The sequence below is a fragment of the Ochotona curzoniae genome, unplaced genomic scaffold (assembly GCF_017591425.1).
Source record: "Ochotona curzoniae isolate NIBS_2020 unplaced genomic scaffold, NIBS_Ocur_1.0 contig_2599, whole genome shotgun sequence".
Lineage (NCBI taxonomy): Eukaryota > Metazoa > Chordata > Mammalia > Lagomorpha > Ochotonidae > Ochotona > Ochotona curzoniae.
The window spans coordinates 4,049,367-4,066,869 of NW_024465520.1; the positions used below are offsets into that span (position 1 = coordinate 4,049,367).

Below are 17,503 nucleotides of genomic sequence, written 5' to 3' on the forward strand. Positions count from 1 at the left end.
AAAGGCATCTTTTGAAAAAAAAATTTCAGAAATTCAGTCCTTTTGATTAGCAACCAGACTTAGTACCAGCAAAACTTCAAAGAGTTCTCTAAACATTGAATTTTCATCAGTGATGCTCCCAGCCTCGGTTCTCATCTTTCATGCTTATCATTGCAATAACTTCAAACGGATGAAAAGAAAGAATGGTAAGCTCTCAAAGCAACCTTATGCTCAGGCCAGTAACCATGTATTTAGCTACCACGCATTCATGACTAGATAATTGCCTCATTAAATCATATTTTAACAAATACAATAATTAACATTTTGTTACCAAAAAGCAAACACTCAAACCATTCATAAATGAAACTCAGCACCCAAAGGATTTCTAGGAAAAAATGAAAAAGAATTAGATAGCGTCAAATATAGACATCTTCAAAGGGAAACAGATCATTTAAGCTTGCCTTTTACTTACTAGGATATGTTCTGCATATTTTATTGTTTTCGTCATCTTGCTTGTTATAATCCAGCCAGTGAATGTTCAAAGAACATAAAATCCTACAAAAGAATAAGCTGAATATGAGTGAATTGACAAAAAGCCAACAATTAAGATCAAGAGTCTGACATGTGAGCTTTGATGATGCAAAGCAATTATATTTCCCAGCGGTGTCCCAGCAACATATCAGTAGGGGGAAAAAAAATCAGAAAGTTTTAATTTTCAGGTTATTCATATGTTGAATTTTCAGAGTGTAAGTAACATATGTGTATTTGAATCACTACGGATGATGAGTGAAAATGTAGGGCTGAGGGACATTTTGCAGTGTGCAATCACAGGACACAGTTCATTGCAGAAAGTTATAACAGACACTGAACTGTAAGAATTAGACACGTCATCATAGATGCTCTGGCCAGCAGCGACGTAGTCATCTGAGTAAGTGAGATCAAACCACACCGGAGGAAACGTGCAGCCTGAGATTTGTGGGAAGATGGGCATGGTGAAAAGGCCGGCTGGAATCCAGAGACCAGAGATGAGGTTACGTTTGTCAACAGTGTCCGTTTCAGAGACTTTTCACAACAGGAGCCTTCTCAGGCTTATCATAAAGCGGTAAAACATGGACATCATTTAAAAATTCAACACCGGGGGGTTGGACAATGCACTCTGCACTACCATTTGTTAAGCCAACATCCCATTTCAGAGCTCAAGTTTGATTCTTCTGAATTTCTGATTCAGCATCCTGATTCTGATGATGACTTTGGAAGGCGGTAGATAACGGCCAAGGGGGTGGGTCCTGCCCACACGTGTGGAAGCCTCAAGCGAAGTTCCTGGCTCCTGGCCCAGCCCTGCCTGATCTTTGCAGCCATTTGGGAAGTGAACCAGTGGATGAAGATTCTCCATCTATTTGTTTTGCTCTGTTTTTTTTTTCTCTTTCTCTGATACACTGCCTTTAAATAAGAAAATAAATACTTTTTTTTTCTAAAAAAAAAAAAAGGAAAAGCAGTGATGTTTGGTCTGACATTTAAGATGCTGCTGGGGTCACCCACATCCTATCATCTGAGAGCCAGGATCCAGTTCCTGGCTCTATTTTTGATTCCAGATTGCTACCAGTGTGTACCCAAGGAACACAACAAGAGGACACAAGCAGTTGTGTCCCTGCTTTTCAAATGTGAAACTCACAGTATGTTCTCCACTCTGGCTTCTGCTAGACTGCTTTGTTCAGAGTTCTCTGCAGGTGCCAGAGTTTTCTGCTGGCGTTGAAGAGGAGGATACAGCCACTGCCTGTAATCTTACATCTGGACACTGGTGTGTCCCAGCTGCTCAACTTTCCAGCCAGCTTCCTGCCACCGGCCCTTGGGAAAGCAGCACCGGATGGCCCAAGGGCCCCGGCCTCTGCAAGTGTGTGCGACGCAGCTGCAGCTCCTGGCTTTAGCATTTGGGGAGTGAACCAACGCATGCAAGATGTCTGTAACTCTGTCTCCCTTTCTTCCTGGAACTCTAACTTTCAAACAAATATTTTGAAAAATACCAGAATTGAGGATGACTACCTAAAGAGTGCAAAAATTGTGCATACATTGATCCCATTTTCTACCTAGGTTAAGGAATCAGCTAAAATAATCCTTCTAAGGTCTTTAAGAAATTCCCTATGGTGTATCTATCGAGTTAACATCGATCTATATTTCTGTATTATTATTTTGATAGTGATGTCATGGTCAAGTTTATTGTCTTATTCAGTACCTAAGACATTTTTAATTTCAAAGCAGTACATGGTTTGTAACTGTAAGATTTAGCAAAATAGAATTCTTAAGTTTAATAAGATATGAGTGGAAATGTGTGCTTATTTAAAAACTTCATGAATTTATTGGGTGTATTGGAAATGGTAGGAGATTTTATATTGAGAGCAGAGAGAAAATCTGAAACTGATCAATATCCGTGCAATCAGCAGAGATATTGACCGACTTCATATGCCAAAGACGAGATTATTTTCAGTGCAAAGTTCCAAGTTTGAAAGTAAGAACAAGATACAAACTCTTTGTAATGGTGTTGATTTGTCCTTATCTGTGACCATATTAGAAGGACAATAAAACGGTATTTTCACAGTCTGATTATCACCTTGCTCCTTGTTGGTCAAAGAAATTGCATTTGTGCTTATTCAGGATAGATTCCATGATATGCATTTGTTTTTCAGTTGAAGTAAAAGCAACTCCAAAATATAGAATTACAGTGAGGTTGTGGAGTTAACCTGTAGATAGAAGATTTTTTTTTCTCTCTCTCTCTCACTCTGCCTTTCTTAAAATAAGAGAACTGGTTAAAAAAAAAAAATAAATCTTAGTTGAAAATGAAGGAAAACTCAGCTTTTGAAAAATGCCTAGTAGGATGTGCTGGAGCTCCATTCCCCTGGGAGTAAAAGGCTCGGGGCCCCTGGAGAAGGCTTGTGAACTGCGATTTCTGAAAAACACTGCTGCTACCACCAGTCTCTCAGGCGTCACTCGGACTTGAGGGGTAGACACGGTGGGAGCTGGCACTGACTTTACGGTGAGAAGGAAGGAAGCGAGCAGCCCAGACTCCCCGGGACCGTACTCACAAACAGAAAACACGCGCCAATCATCGCCGCTTTGACCTTCACGTCCAGATCTGCAGGCACATGGATCCCAAAGTTGTCCGCGTTTGTGAAGACGTCATTTACAAATCCTGACCAGTACTTGGAAATCTTCCCAATTGTCAGTTTCTCATGAATGGTTTTAATCTTTGAAAGGAAAAGATCGAGTGTTAAGTCACGCGGAAGCGAAGAGCTGGCTTCCTGCCCCGCAGCACTTTTAGTTCATGAGTACGGATTCTTTTAGTCATCACCTCTAGATGAATAATTCGCATGATTCAGTCCTTGAGATAGCAGCAGATTCAAACAGAGGCTTTCTAGTTGACATCTCCCTTTTCAGGAACTTGGGTTTTCTGTTTCCTGATCTATCGTAATTTTTGTTTCGTATGCAAATAGGATATACGATTGCAATAAATAATTAAAGGCAGACTACCACAAGATGGCAGCAGGTACATAGTTAAGTGCATGCTCTAACCGTGAAGGTCATTTCTTTATCTGAATGAGGTTGTGATTACAATTCTGCACTAAAAAATGAATTATCCACTAGATATATACATACAAATATGGAAAAAGATGTTTTTGATGTTGACTTTTTCAAAAATTCGATTCATTCATAGGTACAATTTATAAACTGTAAAATTGTGTTAATGAGATCTTACAAGTATTAACATATAAATATTATTAGCTCTTAGGAAATCAGTTTTGTATTATATTCAGACATTCATCATGTGTTTCTTAGGACATCTCTGTCCCTTGTATGAAGAAGCTTCTGGGCTGTAGTTCATCTCTGCCGTATTACTCGTAAGAAAGTCATGCCTCAGGACAGCTGACTTTGCAAAATGTGTGTTGTAGACCATGTGAACTTTGATCCCTAAAGCCCCAGAGACTGAATGTCCTGGGTGCAGTTTATATGAATGAATGAATGAATGAATGAATGAATGAAAAATAAATAACACTTTCAATTAGGTCACCTCCTCTGCCAAAGACATACGTCTTAGCCAATCTGTTCAGATAATTCATTGTTCCTAGAGAAAGAATGTTGTTTTACAACGAATTGCTCAAATCCTATCAACATAGATTTAAAATTTACGGTATTTATTGAAATGTCTTTCTGAAGACAAATCTGACCTGGGATATGTGGATACCAGGAATAAAGAAATAGAAGCATAATTTAGGTGATTCTAAACTGTATATATCTGCTTTTTATAGTTCATGTGCTATGACTCCATATAAATCAAACAAATCAAAATTGGATGCACTGCCATATTTTAATCTCAGAAATATTGATTAACGTGAAATGTGAAACCTAGACAGCCATATAATTTTTGGTGTCAAAGATTTGGCTGCATTTAAAATGATGAGACACTTACTATTTTAGGTAATACAATATACTGATATAGTTGTGCCAACAAAACACACAAGATTCTATTTAGTTAATATATCTTTAACAAAAGCTTCATTTGATAATCATTGCTACACTATATTAAAATATATTTGAATAACAATATTTGAATATTTGTGCTCATTGAAGACAAGATATCATGACTAATGTGGAACTTTTTGCAGCATTTAAAAATTATTAGACAATATTTCAGGAATCATAGACTATCAGTGACATTTACCATATAGATTTATTGTAATATTTCACAAATATATTGTTTTCTATTTTATTTTAATATTATTTCATGATTAGAACATTTAAAAAATTGAATTATGTTGCAAAAAATCAGGACCAAAATAAAATCTTTGTCCATCCTGTCAGTCATACCTCAAAATCCACATCGCCAAAACAGCCACATGTTGTGCAAGGACCAACAATGTCCAAAATATCTTCTCTGTTTGCATTTTGGATTGTGAATTTAGGCAGAAAAGGGTCCCACTTCTGTGCAACATAACCAACTACAGTACCAGGAGGGGCTTGGATTTCTAACTGTAAGAAGAGATAATAATACAGTATGACTTCTCTAAGGTAAATATATTTGACCTTTACTATGACGTCCATTTATCTCTAAAGAGTATACTATTATCCCTCTTAAATATCTACTACAAAATATACAAAGCTGAGCTGTTCTTCACATTTTCTGCAATTCACTGCATTATTGATTTGCGGTTGCTGGATTCCAAGTTCAACAGGTGCCAAGCACCAACGCCCTTCCTTATGTGGGAGTGCTCGTCTGTCCTCTCTCACTGGCAGCCACAACGTGAAGTTCCCTCAGGCTTCCTCTAAGGAAGTACAGTGCATCGGAGGCTTTCCTCTTTAGACTGGGAACTTCTATATTTTTCTGAGCTTAATTACAAATGCTTCTTGCTGAGTGATAGTTATTAAATGCCAAATTAATCATTTTGATTGCTGGCTCATGTCTTCCAAAGTGCTAAAGACTAGCAGGTGCATTCTTTCTTTTTTCTTTTCTTTCTTTTCATTGTCGTTTTTTAAAATTTTAGGCATTATTCTAGTGTTGGATCACATTTCTCTCACATACGCATGCAAGGCAAACCACATCTTTCTGTGAGCTAACGTCGGGATGGTTATAAATTTAAAACCTGTTTGCTTTTGGAGGAAGAGACCATCCAGCAGCTGAGCTGTCCCTCGAGAGCCCAGGACCATGCATTGGACTGCCTGCTTTTGAGTCCTGGCTCTGCTTCTAACTCCAGCTTCTCGTGAGCACACACTGTGGAGCAGCCATGATGGCTCACGCAGCTTGCACTCTGCCACTCCTGGTGAACTGCACTGTTTTGGGCTCCTTTTCCAATCTGACCAGACTCAGGGCACGACAAATATTTGGGAGAGAATCAGTGAATCGGAGTACCCATTTCCATCTTGATCTCTTTTTTCTCTGTTTTTCAAATAACTAAATAAAAATCTTGAAGTTGTTTGCTTATAATTCAAAACCACCTCTTCATCATTTGATCTAGTGTTAAGTTCATGTTCTTATTCATATGCAGATGAATAGTGCTTTTGGATCAACATGGTTTCAACTAAGTTAAATGTAATTAAATATAGATTATTACATAGATTACTGCAAAAACTCGTTTCATTTTACTAAACAAATAAACTTCTGCAAGATACAAATGAAATCTACTCTTTCCCGCTCTTGCAGATGCCGTGACACCAGGGCCAGTAAAGAAGGCAAAACTTCCGTGTTCACACAATTGCGTAGTGTCAATTATTAGTATTGCCAATTATATATATTATATATATATAATAATGCAATTATTATTACAGGTTCATTAAATAATGATGAAATTCTATTTCATAGTAACATAAAATAATTGAATTATTCCCTCTGACATACTGACATTTTCTTTGCCAAACTCGGAGTCGGAAAGGGTAAATGGAATGTGAAATTCTGTTCTAAACAGTAACTTTCGACAACAAGAACATCTTAGGGTCGTTAAGTACTTCTTGGAATTGGGTGCAATTAGAGAAGTCCAAAAGCATTTGACACGATGGTGGGACGTGTAGATGCTACAATCACACGGCTCATGTGCAAACTCAGGAGGATGTGTGTCTTAATTCCACGCACGATGCGTGCGTTTGACAATTCACATCAGAGAAGCCATGAAGCTTTCTAACTCCAAAAGAAAAACACATAGTGAATTACAAAATCCTCAAGCTGTTCTGATCACAAGGGAGAAACACGGTCATCAAAACAACTGAAAGATGAACGGTCCCATAGCTCCTTGAATTCCATTGAAAGAAGTGGTTTCTGGCTGTACCAGGAAAGCGAAAGGCGCTCAGAAGCAGGGACTGACCTCTTGCAGGTAGCAGGGGCACCAGCAGCTGTTACACCTCAAGGGTCTGTTCACTGTGATCACCTCTTGACCCGCGTTATCTGTGACCCTCAGGGTGCAGGAGCGCAGCGTGGAACAGAAAGTACGGTTGAAGCAGACGCTTTCCTCCACCGCGAAGTAAATTCTTTGTCCCAAGCCGTTTTTAATTTCATATTTGTTAGCGGTCTCAGTGCCTAGAATCACTATTGCAGCAAATAAAAAAAAATTTTTTTCATACAGTAACGCTTTGCTCGGTATCAAAAGCATTTAATGTAGTGAAAACTCAGTGATGATTTATTTAGCATTTGATATCTTCGCAAATATCCACTCCCGTGCTATAGATTTTGGGGACTTAATCATGGAAAGCAAAGGAAATTCTGATTGAGGTTTATAGTTTTGAGTACTGATATATGACTTACTTTAGAACTGGTAGGATCAACAATCTTCGACTAAAGGAGCCACGTTACAACGGATGATCTTTGGATTCTGCAGGCTAGTGTTGAGGCACAGGGGATCAGGCTGTGACCTGTGACCTCAGCATCTTAGATGGGTACCAATCCATGTCCTGGCTGCTCCAACTCTAATTTGGCTCCCTGCTAATGCACGTGGGAAAGCTGCCACAGATGGATTAAGTCTACGGGACCCTGAAGTCCATTAGGGAGGCCCAACCCTGGCCCTTAAAGTCATTTGGGAACTGAGCCAGTGGCAAGATCTTTTACTCTCTCTGTCCCTCTCTGCCTTTAAGAGAAATGAATGGTCATTGAAGAGTGACAATAACAATGATAATGCATTTATCATTTAAATTATTGATACGACTTACTGTGATAATGGAACATTTGTTTTTCTAAAATCTCCTTCTGATAAACTATGTAAGGTCGCAAGGTATTTGAAATCAGTTAACTTCAGTTTTGAGTACGACAGAACGTTAACAAGAAATACTCAACTGAGTTGAATTCAGTTAGTTTATACTCATTAATTTGTGTAGTCACAAACAATCTCGTTGTTTGGTGAGACAGTGGTGAAACAACAAAATAGCACCTTTTGAGGCATTTTTGGTCATCTCAATCTTTTTTTCTAAGATATATTTGTTTTTATTGGAAAGGCAGATTTACAGAGAGAAAAGAGAGAGAGAAAGATCCTCCATCTGCTGGTTCACTCCCCAAGTGGCAGCAACAATTGGAGCTGTGCCAATGCAAAGCCAGGAGCCAGGAACTTCTCCTGGGTCTCCCACATGGGTGCAGGGTCCCAAGGCTTTAGGCCATCCTCAACTGCTTTCCCAGGTCACAGCAAGGAGTTGGAAGGGAAGCTGGGAAGCTGGGCCATGAACCGGTGCCCATGTGGGATCCCGGCACACGGAAGGCAAGGATTTAGCCGCTGAGCCATCATCTCAATCTTGATTTTTAATTTCTTATGTTAGTAAGAAATTGAAAGAGATATGATCCAAATAAAATAACAAAAGCCATTTTCCTCTAAGACTAAAAATAATTTTAGACTTTTAATGACCATATCACAGAATGTTTGAGCAATTTATGCTGTAGCGTTATTTAAATCAGACAAAACATTTTACCTTCAGCTTTTATTTTAAAATAGCTGCTCTTCTTTGTCTATTCTCCACATTTGATTTTAATGAAATATTTACATATTACAAAACAATTAAAAAGGAAAATATGTTCATCCATTTTAGTAAACACACAGTAAAAGGCACTTACTTCCCAGAAGCTCCACCTGCTGGTGTATAATGATCAGGTCCAGCTGTCACAGGATGGCCGGAAGGAAATAACAGGCATTACAACAGAATCAACACAAAAATGCTTGAAGATTTGATCGTGAAGACTGAATATGCTATGTCGCAGTATGTGGCTTTCCCTTATTCTCCGTTAGGAAAACCACTGGAAATAGATCACACTTGATGTTGCAAAAGAAGGTGAAATGTTTGTTATTCAAGTAAAGATGTCTAAAGATAAAAGACCAAGGTAGGACTGCCAATAATAGTAGGGATAGTGGTTCACTCTGTTATCTTTCAGTAGTGATAAGAACTAACGGTAGGTCTCCTGAAGAGTAACCGAAGCCTTCTGAAACATGTCCAGATAAGGATAAGGATACTTTCGCCGCAGGGACGGACCCTGTTGGGTCATAGCAAGTCCAGTTACTCTTTGAGATATCGGCATTGTACACGGGCACGTTTCTAGGCTGGCTGCCCGGACTCCCCATCCAGCTCCCTGTTGATGGCCTGAGAAAGGAGATGGAAAATGGCTCACGCCTTCGGATGTGTGAGTGTATGAAGGCTGCCGGGCCCTAATTGCTGAGTCCTAATTTCCACCTTGCTCTGCACTGGTTATTGTGGCCCTCAAGGAAGTGAACCAATTGATGAGACAGATTTCTCTGCTACTCCCCATCTCTTTGTAACTCTTTCACAATAAATAAATCAATGCTTTACAAACGCACGGCCGGAGTTTGGATGGCTTATCTCCCAAGGGTTCATGTGTTGGCAGCTTGTCAGGTGTAATGTGTACTGATGTTAGGATGGCGTCAGGCCTTTAAGAGATGGGTCCGTCATCAAGGACGTTACGTATCCACTGGGAGTGGAATAAGGCAGTTTTCAGGAGCTCTTGAGTTTTTTTTCTTTGTCAATGAAATTTGTGATAAATTTTGACCCCCGCAGTCACTGTCCAGCTCCATGTTTCTTGATATGATCTTTTGTTTCCTTGTCAGCTTCCACAGTTGGACTACCGTGCCCCTGTGGAGCCCTCCCCAGATGTTTGTTAATGATGGCAACATACCTGTGATTCTCCCAAACAGTGGCCTAAATAAATCTTGTTTTTTTTTTTTTTTTAATAAAGTTAGCCTGCTCCAGGCATTTCGTTATAACAGCAGAAACAGACATGGTTTAAAATGCTTGAAATTTGTTGTTTAAGAAGTGAAAACAACATGATCATGACTTAATGGCCTGTCCTTGGATCCCTGGCACTGGTGTGGGAGACGAGCTGGAATTCCAGCTCACAGCTGAGATCCACCCCAACCCAACGGCCGTGAGGATTTGGGGAGCACATACTGGATGGGCAATTTCTCTCTCTCTCTCTCTTATTCTCCCTCTGCCTCTCTCTCTTTGTGTTCTCCAAATCCCAGCCTATTCTCTATTTGTCAAGTAAATATAAAAATCTTAAAAGTAAATAGGGAATTTCTGGCCGGGCCTCATGCATTTGATTTCTTTCTACACCTATTTTTGCTTCAATCCATTCCTTCTGGTGAAGAACTATTTTTGTCAAAGCTGACCATGTTATTCTATGGATTTCTCATCCTCCCTCTCTTTTGGACTACAAACAAAACAAAACAAGACAAAACCCTAAATCCCATTATTGCCAACAAAGTATCAGCTTAAGGAGAATAATGGTTATGCCACTAACATGTGACACAAAATCAACTTTTTGTAATTTAAAATGAGGTTAACCTAAATAAAACATCTGGAGATGGGGGGGGGCAAATAACTATATTGAAAAATATGCAATGCTAGTTCCTTTTCTAAAGAAAGTATCATGGATGCATCATGAAATTTTATCTGTGAATTTTAAATGAGAGAGAGACAGAGGAGACAGACAAGCTCTTCCGTTTATTGGCTCATTTCCCAACTGACTTGAGCAGCCAGGCCTAGGCCAGGTTGGGGCCAGGAGCCAAGAGCTCCATCTGCATCTTTCACATGCGTGGCAAGGGCATGAGCACGCAGGCTGTCTTCCACTGCCTTCCCAGGCACATAGAGGAAGCTGCATCAGCTAGCGGGTGGCTGGAGCACAAAGCGGCACTCATCACCGGAAGCAGGCAGCATACACAGTGGGGTAACTTGCTCCATGACAATGCCTGCTGTTGAATATCATTTCCTTTGTTTATATATTTTTATGGATAAAAGAATATAACTGACCTCTTTTCAAAGATTCACAATTTATTCCTGAAAAGCCTTTATTTATGATTTTGAGATGTTCTAAGCAAGAATGAAATCTTAGGATAGACTTATTGATTAGTGCCTCTGTGTAGGATGTTAGCCTTGGGCATCTATGACACTGAGCCTTGAAGACAGTTGACTGTTGTTGGAGATGAAGTTTTAGTCCTGAGGGTTAAAAACTATCCACTGTGGAGATACACTCCAAAGTGACAAGCAAAGTCTGTGCTTAATATCCAGGAACAGTTGTTTGTCTAATGGCTACCAGCCACAAGAGTCTCCGTGCTAGATGGTTTGAGATTTCTTGCTTTCATTTTTCACAAAAACCATTCATTTTACGCGTGAGCAAACCATCTCAGAGAGATCGTCATTTGCATAGAATTATGGAGTTTATTATTGATCAATGATTTTCTACCCTATTGTTTTCTGACATTACTGAAGTAACGATTGAGAAATGAACTCTTCAACACTGTGGAGTTTAGCAGGGATTTCTTTTCCCACTTTTACACTTAACTCTGTAGTAACTTTTGATTTCTGTGAGCAAAATTCTTGCATTTCAGGGACTTGCTTTTGGTTTACTTATACTTTGTGCCCGTCATCCTAAATCATTGACAAAGCATGCTCCAACTGGCCATCTACTCAGTTTTATTTGGAAATATTTAACAGCCTGAATTTTATATTCATGTGTCAGGGTAATTAAAGCACTTCTTAAATATGAATGTGAAGAGGTGAAAACACAATGGAAGCTCAAGGTACACAGCTTAAGATTCACATTCTTAAACCAGCTTTACCAAGCTCAGTGATTCATAGAATCATATGTATCAAAACTAATTATACATTTACATATGTCTGATGGACTTTAATTCACTACTTTTAGATTTAGGTGACAAAGTCATTATCCATTGAGAGCATGATGTAAAATGTTATTAATTATTAAGAACAGGTATTTATTAATTTTGATTTCTATTTAACTTCTATTGAGTTATATATACAGTGATACTTCAGATATTTTATAAGAGATGGGATTAAAAGATAAACTTTTTGGTATAGAATTTTTAAAAAGTCATGCATAATTTCTTCATAATATGCATTTCTCCAAAATTGTTTTTAAGTGGTGTGGGTAGATCGCATTTTTTTTTTTTTTTTGCGTGAAAACAATGTATCTTTTCATTCCATTTTCCGCGAACTTTTGAAGTGACTTCACATGTTTGTTTTCAAACTGTTCATGGAAATGAGTTTCCAAATGTAGGCACGCCAAGCATCTGGCTGTGGTTGTGTCATCATTCATGGATGGAAGAAGAATATGTGATGACCATATGTGATCATCCATCCCCAGGCCTCTGGCACCGGTGTATCACATCCGTACTTGGCAAAGCCTTGTCTGCCAACATTCCCAAACAGCTTGCAGCAGTTAATCAACTCTAGTCAGCTATTACAGCTGATCCTTTCTGCAGATGGAAAATGGTAGGTTAGCTTCCCCAGCTCTTTTACATACCTCCCTAAGCTCTCCAGTTTCTAAAGTGCATTTGTCTGCCAGTGGGTTTCTGGAGGAGGCATCTGCAAGTATAAACATTTTCCCAGGAACATATGCTACATGCAGCTTCCACTCTATCAGGCATAACAGAAATCTCTTGTACCTTCAGGGAATTAACACAGAGATTTGATTTTGATAAAGGAGCTAGACTGTATAGTTTGAAAGAATGCCAAACAAGCTGAAAATTGCAGCGGATGTGCTGACGTCTCAATATTAGTGTATTTTGAATCGCTTTATAGGATAAAATATAAAGGTAACAATAAAAGTAAATAGCGATTTCTATCCAGTGCCATTTAACTCAGATATTTGTTGATTGATTTGTTACAAGACTTCCCTCCCTGACCACCCTACAAGGGGTTGAACAGTCACTATGTCCATGGGGATGTGAGGGTGCTAGCAGAGCGACTGAGAGGTGCCATAGAATCGGAAGGCGGTGGTGCTAACTTTACAACTAGCTTTCCCTTGCACTGACACCCCCTTTCAGATTCCGTCCAAGGTTATGAAGTTTTCGCTAATCTTGAAGGTCTCTTTAAGCCATCACAACTTGCCTCTCTTCTACACACTTGCATATGTTATTAATAATTTGCATTTCCTGTCAACAATTTTGAACATTTAGGTTGTAGTGTTTGGGTGAGAGGGACTAGGTTTTATGCTTTTTATGTGCCTTGAGTATTGCACATACCCAGTAAACATTCTTCAATTGAAAAAAATCAGTAGGTCACTAGACAACATTGGAGACTTCCGTAAGGATAAAATTGCTGACACTTTGCGCAATGAATGGAGGGTAGATAATATATGTTAAACAGCTTTGTCAAAAAGAGCTAGTGTTGTCAGTCTTTCAAAAAGTAATGAAAATGGATGCTGCACGGTGACCTAGTGGTTAAATCCTCGCCTTGCATCTGATGGGATCCCATATGGGCACCAGTTCTTTGGATTCAGGCTGCTCCACCTCCCATCCAGCTCCCTGCTTGTGGCCTGGAAAAACAGTCAAGCATGGTCCACAGCCTTGGGACCCTGCACCTGTGTTGAAGACCTGGAGGAGGTTTCTGACTCCTGCCTTTGGATTGGCTGTTGTGGTCACTTGGGGAGTGAGCCAGAAGATGGAAGATCTTTCTGTTTCTCTTTCTGTGGATTTGCCTTTCCCAATAAAAAATAAATAAATCTTTAAAAAAGTGAGGAAAATAGAAGTAGTAATGAAGGAAAACTTATTCTTAATAAAATAAATAACACCAATATTTTATAGCTTCATAATCAATGACTTAGTGGCTGCAGTCCCTCAAATTCAGTTGAAGAGCAAGAGCTGATGTTTGCAGTAATTTTAGGTAGGAAACATTGTATTATGGAATTAGAAAGATAAAAACACCTGGCTTAAATAACCTAGGCCAGGAGGCAAACTGACGGTTGGCAGGAAACCACTTGGTGGCGGATCCCCCGGCTGCATCCCCGGCTGCCATCCTAAGGACGCTGGGTTGGATAATGGGGCGTGATGGCTCTGGTCTGGGTCTGGAGCTCCTGGGAGGAAGCCACGCAGGGCTGCGTTTCTCTGGTGGTGCGCATCTGCAAGAGAAAGACAGCTCGAATCCTCAGGTCCATGTAGACTGCTCCTTCAATTTAGTCTTTCTTCAAAGATTGCTAACTTTTCTTGAGGCAAATGGCAGGTTACCTCCAGCTTTGTCTCATTTTAGTGCCTTTCCTTCATTCCCTACTCTGCACTACATCACTGTTTGGTCCCTAAATAAGACAAAAAAAAAAAAAAAGTGGGACATGACTGGTAGAAATGGCACCAAAAATTGAATTATCTGTCCAAAACAAATCATTTTAGGATTTACTTATTTGTCTAAAGGCAAAGTTACGGAGTGGGAGAAGAAGAAAATCATTCATTTGCTGGTTCATTCTCCATGTGGCTGCAATGACCAAGACAGTGTCCCATTGGAGCAAAGGGTTTAACCAAAGTTACCCACGCAAATTCAGGGGCCAAATATGGGTCCATCTTCCACTTCCTTCCCGGGTGCATTAACCGGGAGGTGCTAGATCAGAAGTGGAACAGACCATACTCCAACTGGCGTTCAAATAATGGAAAGCGGAATTGCAGTTGTAGTCTTAACCTGCCGTGCCACAATGCTAGCTCAAGGTGGCTAATGTTTTGACAGCAGTTCAATATTTAAAAAAGGTATAAAATAGTCACATAATTCTGTAATGGTTTTGTTTTTACAAAAATCAATCTGTTTACTATTGGTAGATAGCTTTTTCACAATTTCACTGATCTCACAGATGAAAACTTATAAGATGTTCCAGTGCAACAAGTTATTGAGTATCTGGCAAGTGGCCAACATTCCTGACCTTGGTCTTCAGAGGGTTGGATGTCACAGCCGGTCTAGAGGGATGACAGTCCTTGAGTCCCAGAAGGGATCATATAAAAATGATTTTTTTGGGGGGGGGTGGATAGACAACAGGTGAGTCTCCATCCGAGATTACACAAGAAGTTATAATTCTCTGATGAGTTGATCCCATTTTCTGGGATATCCATTCTCTTTGGCGTAATCTTTGGTATAGTTCTTGTTTGGTTTAGGCTGTGGAAAAACACTTGTTTTTCTAAAACTTCCAGGTCAACCTGTTCTTAATTTGTGTTTACTTATATTAATCCAGGAGGCTCAAAAATACTAAAACATTTCCTTGGTTCTAATGACTTCAGGAACCAGGCTATTTTTTAGTGTCTTAGTGCCGATGGATTTGCTTAAGGAATCTGTAAAATTTCTTATCAGTCTAAGTTCCCTGGAACATGCTAATTGGTAATACAGTTATAAGGGCTGGAGGCTATAACAGGCATCTTTAAAAGATATGCCAGGAAAAATTGTGCACAAAAATGTTTTATGAACATAATGAATATTCTCTGGGTTACCTGCTTGAACAAGATTTCTGATTCAAATGCAAGTGATGTTGTGTGTGCTTTAATCAGTAAACATGATACGGAGCCACGTGCTTGTTCCATTCTGTGTGTTAACTAGTTTTGAATAGGTTGCCGAAGGAGTATTAGTTTTGTACCTGAAGTTTTGTTGTTTAGTCTGAAGTCCTTATCATGGCTAAACAGAATTGCTCTTTTGAAAGAATAATCATATTTTGATCTTAATATTGCTCTCTAGTCACAAGTTTCTTCAAAGGCTCCGACCACCGGATGAAGAAAGGACTTCTTTGAATTTCCATCTGGCTTTGAATTTCTATCTACTCTTTTAAAAATGTATAACTAGCCTTTAAATATTTCATACGCTCTGGAACTCTTTACCTTAAAGGCCACAGTGTTGCTGTAACTCTTATAAAGTGCTGAAGTGTTTCAGACTAAATGCAGTGTCAGTCTTAAATGATAGAAAAATACTTGTCAAGATTTTTTTTATTGTTTTTAAATTTGTCCTCAAATATATATATATATATACAAAAGCCCACATATGCATGAAATTCTTGATTTTGCTAATTCATGCAAGTATTTTATATGTAGTTGAAGTTGCACCAGTGATTCTTCGGGAATTTTCTCCATGAAATGCTGATGAAAAATGAAAAGATGACCTCATTTTTCTTAAAATATTAGTATCTGAAAGTGTGTTTTCATTTATGATGCCAAAAAGCATGGACTAACCTGACCATTACTTTTAGCTAAAGACAGTATAAATGTTTGATTCTACTAACATCTTTGTAACAGATTAAAAGGCTTTCACCAAACACTCTGTAATTCTTCTACTAAAACTTTCCTTATAACCCAGTGTTAAATAGCTTACTATGATAATGAAAGCATGCCATAATTTGATTTTGATGCAAGTTTCACGTTTCAGTGACCTTGCAACTCTTGTAAATATTACAATCAATCCCATGCATCTCTTATTAAATTTGAGGACTTTTAAAAGTACGACAAAAACGATGGCATTTTTAGGAACTTGAGCTAAAATTATCAGCCTCCTCTCCCCAGAAATCCTGAAGGTGTTTGATTAAACTAGATATATTTTTTTCAATTCCTGTTTATTTTTGGCTCCCTAAATTAGATGTTTTATGCTTACTAACTTATTATTGAAGAAATGTTAAAAGATTCTTTGTCAAATCAGAAATGCTTATTTTTAGTTCATCAAATTTTAAAATTAGCACTAATGTGTGTTGTAATTTTAAAATAATAAATGGCTTTATCGCATAGCTTGAATAAATGGTAAATTAAACATTGTTGAGTTATAACTTCACCTATGGAAAGTTTCCTTTGATTCCTTAAAACTTGAACGAGCACCCTGTCCTTGAATCTGGCATTAAACATCCCCGTTCTGACTTTGCTTTGTGCCTTATTAATTCACTATGCTTATATTCATGATAACTGAAACACTGCTTGCATCTGAATTTTTACATTCTATCAGCTAGAGTGTTTTTTTTTTTTTAATTTAATGTAATATGCTCTTGGAAATTAAAATATAAAATTCTGGTGTTAAAAAGTGATGAATGATAGCTTTTAAAATATCAATCTCACTGATTCTAACACCTCCCCAAATGTACACCTTTATAAAGAAGAAATGACTAGCTGGCTGTATTTATTCTTACCTTTAGAGGCCATGAGGATGTGTGAGCCACTTCTTCAAAGGCAGCCAGCTAAAAAGAAAAGGCTTCTCTGGGAGCCAGGAGAGAAAGCAGCACGCATAAAGCTTCCGAAGTTGCCTGCCTGCCTCGCGTTGGCTTCAGTTTACGAACAGCGGAGGAAGGCAGCGCCTGGCTGTACCTACACGTCTGGGGTTTTTAGTTTGGACGACCGGGTGAGATGAAGCTATCGATTACCAAAGATAAACACTACTAGGAAATGGTCCCTCGCTTGGCGACTGAAGCAACGGTGTAAAAACAAGGAAAGCTAGGAAGGAAACGACACAATGTTCATGTTAAAAGTATATTCGTTGCATTGCCTGTAATTTCTTGGACTGTGCACGTTCTCTGCCATTCTTACTTCAGAAACATTCCATTGGTATTTGTGTGTGTGTGTGTGTATGTGAGAGAGAGAGAGAGAGAAGTTTATTTTCGTAGCAAAGGCAGCATTTTGAAAATGTATTCAGTGGGTAAATGTTTATTAGTCATTAACTTGTTGCTTTAATGACTGACTTTTGGAATCTGCGCTATGACATAGTGGTGACAAAGCTTCCACTTGAGATGCCGACATGCCATCTCAGCGCCCGTTTTCTCTTGTGC

The 17,503-nt window shown here is 38.8% G+C and overlaps 1 protein-coding gene across 1 annotated transcript; it reads right to left on the minus strand.

The window, feature by feature from the left end:
* Window positions 1-260: 260 nt before the first annotated feature.
* On the minus strand, window positions 261-16,883 carry PLSCR5 (phospholipid scramblase family member 5). Its single transcript, XM_040974909.1, has 8 exons — window positions 16,871-16,883; window positions 13,704-13,861; window positions 8,549-8,591; window positions 6,822-7,042; window positions 4,837-4,998; window positions 3,057-3,218; window positions 452-534; window positions 261-364 (listed from the first exon to the last, which is right to left on the minus strand). Exons 1-7 carry the CDS (start codon window positions 16,881-16,883, stop codon window positions 496-498), a joined length of 798 nt encoding a protein of 265 aa, XP_040830843.1. The 3' UTR covers window positions 261-364; window positions 452-495.
* Window positions 16,884-17,503: the final 620 nt, after the last annotated feature.

What these genes read in the sequence shown, in the direction of transcription:
- PLSCR5 (XM_040974909.1), bottom strand. An exon ending in CAAGTGGTTTCCTGCCAACC is followed by an intron (nt 8,592 to 13,703) that starts GTCAGTTTGCCT and finishes ATCCTGTGACAG; the next exon opens with CTGGACCTGATCATTATACA. An exon ending in TTGGCGCGTGTTTTCTGTTT is followed by an intron (nt 535 to 3,056) that starts GTGAGTACGGTC and finishes ATTCTTTTGTAG; the next exon opens with GATTTTATGTTCTTTGAACA.